The following is a 4779-nucleotide window of genomic DNA, read 5'->3' as shown; positions in this document are numbered from 1 at the left end:
TATAGTCATGTGGGACTGTAAACCGCCTTTCAAATGTGCACTTTGCTTTGGAAACCGAAAGTAAATCGGCTATTTGATTGCAAGTGTCGTTGACCTAAACCCAAGGCAACTGTGGATGACACACCCACCTTTAACCATCATTACTGTCATTGTTTATACCGCTATATCAAAATCACTGATGTACAAAATGTGATGAATAAAAAAGTGATTCATGTATGTTTTTATTTCAAGTTCTGTATTGCTTGAGGACAAGCAACGCTCAAGTGTGGGGATATTTGATAGTGTTCCAAATGAACATATATTTAGTAGCAATATCGTTCCAATATGTAAAGTTTTTAAATGTAATTTCCTTATTTTTAGTTGTAATAGTTAAATAAATAAGTGCGAAGACGAAAGACTCAAATCGCTCGAAAATGAAGATTTAAAGACAAAAACGAAGATTTGAAAGACCAAAACGTCCAAAAAGCTCAAATGTTCAAGATACAATTAAAAAGGTTCAAATTATTGATGAAGAACGTCTAAAAATGACAAGAGTACAAGTTACAAAACGCAAAGTACAAGATATTAAATTATACGAAAGGACGTTCGAAAATCCGAAACCAGGACATGAACCAACTCTCAACGCTCGACGCAACGGTGTAAAAATTACGAGTCAACTATGCACAAGAATAAAATATAATATTTAAATAAATCATAATAAGAATAATATTAAATAATAAAAAGTTGTTAATTGAGCATAGTTCAGGGGTCGTAAATGAAAATTCAATTTATAATTTGGCCTATAAAAGGAACGATCTATGTTCGATGAATGGGAGGAAGAATTTTTTTCCGATCTTTTTTCTTCGATCAATTATCAATATCAATTATCAATATCTATATTCTATATCTCTATCATAATGTTAATGTAATAAGATATAACAATAATCTTAATTTTAAGTTTAAATTATGATAATAATAAGATTTATGATAGAGATCATTTGAGTGTGTAAGTCGAAATTCTGTCCGTGTAACGCTACGCTATTTTTAATCATTGTAAGTTATGTTCAACCTTTTTACATTAATGTCTCATAGCTAAGTTATTATTATGCTTATTTAAAACGAAGTAATCATGATGTTGGGCTAATTACTAAAATTGGGTAGTTGGGCTTTGTACCATAATTAAGGTTTGGGCAAAAGACCGACACTTGTGGAAATTGGACTATTGACTATTAATAGATGGGGGGTATTGTCTAATTGAGTGACAACTCATTGGAGTCTGTCGAACCTATCTTCAAATTAATTAACCTAATAATTAATAATGATTATGGTTGTCCTATTTAGTGACGTTCATATGGAATCTGTTATAATCATTTAATTAATCAATTGGGTTGGGTAATTGATTATTCATTCTGATCAAGTGGATGAATTAATATTCATAAACTAATTAAAACAGGGGTGGATTACATACAGTGATAACTGGTGTAATTGTTGACAGAAGTGATAACTGCGTCATAGTTTAAATCCTTAATCAGTTGGAATATTTGACTTCGGGTATAAGGGTAATTTGACGAGGATACTCGCACTTTATATTTATGACCGATGGACTATTATGGACAAAAACCAGATAAACGTATCAAATAAACCAGGACAAAGGACAATTAACCCATGGTAATAAATTAAAATCAACACGTCAAACATCATGATTACGGAAGTTTAAATAAGCATAATTCTTTTATTATATTTCTCATCGTATCTTTATTTACTGTCATTTTATTACTCGCAATTTTATTTTCTGTCATTTTATTTATCGCAATTTATTTTACGCACTTTAATTTTTGTCATTTATTTTTACGCTTAAAATCGACAAACCGGTCATTAAACGGTAAAACCCCCATTTTATAATAATACTACTACTTATTTATATATATATTTTTACAAATAAACTTAATAATATAGCGTTAACTTCACCAGCTCCCTGTGGAACGAACCGGACTTACTAAAAACTACACTACTCTACGATTAGGTACACTGCCTATAGTGTTGTAGCAAGGTTTAGGTATATCCCATCCGTAAATTAATAAAACTTGTGTCATATTTTGTAGTATTTTGTATTAAAAATAATACTATTTCGTACCCTCACGCTACATCATCAGCAATGTATGACCACGATTCGTCCGGTTCAATGGCAATAATCTCTGCTTCAACAACAAAAATACCCGCCTACAAAGTAATTTGTGAATTAATAATTTATGTTCACAAGACACATCGTACTACGAAAATTGTATAGTGGAACATATAAGTAAATCAGAGCAGATATGAAATTAAAAAGGAGAGAGTATACAATATTTATTGACAAATCACCACATCCAACACAAATAACGTGCTCAAAAAACTCTTCCAATGTTTTCCCTTTTGGTGTCAACGAAGGTGTAAATGATGGCGCCAATGATGACTCAGAATCATTATCTTTGTGTAACTCCATGTACCTTAATTAGTAGTGTCAGTACATATTAGAACAATGTTTGTACATGTGTTTATAGTTTCAATTACTTATATTTACTGATTTTCATAGTATTACTAACCTTTTCCTGAATTCATTCATAACAGGTATGTCGCTATCTATAAATACTCTCGTATGAGTCCAGTCTGTACCCACAGTAAGCTGACCTGCAGTTTGAATTTTACACAAGTAGGAAAATAGTTTTAATTAGATTAGATGGTTATGTGATTTTATTAATTTTTTATTTTCTTTAAAAAAAAATACACAAATAGTGGTGATACGTTGGTATTTCTGTGTGCGACCAAATTGAATGACCAAGATGACACATTGAGTATCTGCAACAGTTTTCATGTATGCCAAAAAGTCTACCATATATTTGGCAAATAGGGTGCATGAGACAATTGAGCCGCTACATCAATAAAAAAAAATGTATACGTAATAAATAAATGATAGCAAATATAATGTGTAAAATGGTTCTGCTTTGTAAAAAGTAAAATATTATTATGATAAAATTTGTGGGTTACTCTAAATCCTTTAGCTCCAGGTTGATGTATTTAGACTTATCTTCACTGCCACTACCATAGGACTTTGGTTCCCGGTCATAGAAATTCACTCTACCGATCACATCTGTCATGGTTAAAAGAAATATAATTATAAATATATATTCTCAACATAATTTTAGGTCGTATACAGATTACATTTGTAAAGAATAGAAGTAAAAATCAGGGTGTTGACAGTACCTGCAGTGTGTTTTTCTGGTAGTTGACAGTTGATTAGTTCCAGAAATGGAATGAATTTGAAACCATTACTTCCAGTCCATTGCGTGGAAGGAACTGGCACAATTGTGGTTTTGTTTATAAAAATGAGTTTGCAATCGTGTGTCCAGTGATTAAGTTTGGACATCTGGCTGTTTAGCTTTAATGTTCCAACATTTTGAACCACATATATATTTTGCTCGTGCAATAGTTCCTCATATTTTTTCTTATGAGCATTTTTCAGAATAAGACTAATGCGATCACCCTGGAATTTGTGTAATAGGGTAATGTTACAAAGTATTTTCTAAAAAGTAAATAAAGTATACAATTATTATGTGTATGAAAGCTGTAAGAATGTAAAAGTGAAATTGATGATATGAGACATTATTAATTTCTTAATAGTTAGAAATAACCTGCTCATCAGATGCTATAACATCAAGAAAAGGCAAGCCCTTGTCAAGATTTTGTCTTGACAATGTTTCAATACTGAGTATCTTCAAACGCGTGGAAACAGATGGACTCCTAGCAGTGATTGCACCTATGCACAGCAATTTCGATTCCATTGATGTCACAAGTTAGTAGTGATTAAAAGGTAATTTTAGTTATTGAAAACTGAATTGAAAAATAGGAGATGTGTTTCTGAGATGAGCAATAGGAAGTTATATAGACGTGTGAATGCAGTTTAATTTGGAGGTTGATATGATGGTATACTACAATTTAGGAAACGGTTCCATGTTTCACGATGATTCAAATTTTATCCAAAAATAGGTTATAGAAACATATTTTTTTTTCTTTCTATTTTTTTAAAAAAATTTGGTAATTTTGACATTAAATTACAATATTGTCGTATGAAAGGAAAAAACAAAAAAAACAAAAAAACTCAGTTACATTTACATTAAGATAATTTTGTATTTAAACAAATAGTAATTTTAGAATGGTTGGTAATTTGACCCGAAATCAACGCAACAGATAATAATTATGAGATCAATTTGAATAATTTAACTTAGAAATTATTAAGTTTTTAAAAATGAGTTGGGATTTTGATCTGATAAAAACGTTCTGAAAATTGATCAACATAATTGAGTGCGGATATATTTCAAGAGATTTTTTTGGGTATTAATTTTATCTTAGAATTTTAAAATTAAATTTAACATTTATACTTATAAAAACATAGATGAATGGATAAAATTAATCTGACGAAAATTCAAAATATGTGGAATGATAATCTAGATAATCATTGAAGAATGGCATACCTGAGATTCAATTTAATTGTTCAATTTCAATTGATGGCATATTAATCGACGCAAGCGTGGAAGAAAGCGTAAATTTGATGGACATATACCATTAGTGAATCAGTCGTTATTCAAATCCTGCGTATGAGTGAATTAGGGGTCATGCGTATTTAGGATTAAATCTGAGTACGGAACAGGATAGGACCAATTGTGAAACGTTTGTGAAAAGGATAATTCGTTTGTATACGAAATTGACAGGGTAGTAATTATATATAGATCTGTAATGGAGTAAATATGTAGGTATGAAAAAAAA

At 30.4% G+C, this 4779-nt stretch overlaps 1 protein-coding gene across 1 annotated transcript; it reads right to left on the bottom strand.

Moving 5' to 3' along the window:
• Nucleotides 1–2115: 2115 nt before the first annotated feature.
• Nucleotides 2116–3797, bottom strand: LOC139842530 (uncharacterized). Its single transcript, XM_071832661.1, has 7 exons — nt 3648–3797; nt 3220–3499; nt 3004–3106; nt 2761–2888; nt 2562–2646; nt 2321–2465; nt 2116–2199 (listed from the first exon to the last, which is right to left on the bottom strand). Exons 1-7 carry the CDS (start codon nt 3795–3797, stop codon nt 2116–2118), a joined length of 975 nt encoding a protein of 324 aa, XP_071688762.1.
• Nucleotides 3798–4779: the final 982 nt, after the last annotated feature.

This window comes from Rutidosis leptorrhynchoides, chromosome 4, assembly GCF_046630445.1.
Source record: "Rutidosis leptorrhynchoides isolate AG116_Rl617_1_P2 chromosome 4, CSIRO_AGI_Rlap_v1, whole genome shotgun sequence".
NCBI lineage: Eukaryota > Viridiplantae > Streptophyta > Magnoliopsida > Asterales > Asteraceae > Rutidosis > Rutidosis leptorrhynchoides.
The sequence above is the reverse complement of the archived record's forward strand: the minus strand, read 5'-3'. Positions and strand labels throughout refer to the sequence as shown.

Excerpts from the sequence above, each read along its gene's own strand:
- LOC139842530 (XM_071832661.1), bottom strand. The coding sequence starts at position 3,797 with ATGGAATCGAAATTGCTGTGCATAGGTGCAATCACTGCTAGGAGTCCA. Across the intron at positions 3,107-3,219 it reads ACCAGAAAAACACACTGCAG|ATGTGATCGGTAGAGTGAAT; the intron begins GTACTGTCAACA and ends TAACCATGACAG. Across the intron at positions 2,466-2,561 it reads ATGAATGAATTCAGGAAAAG|GTACATGGAGTTACACAAAG; the intron begins GTTAGTAATACT and ends CTACTAATTAAG.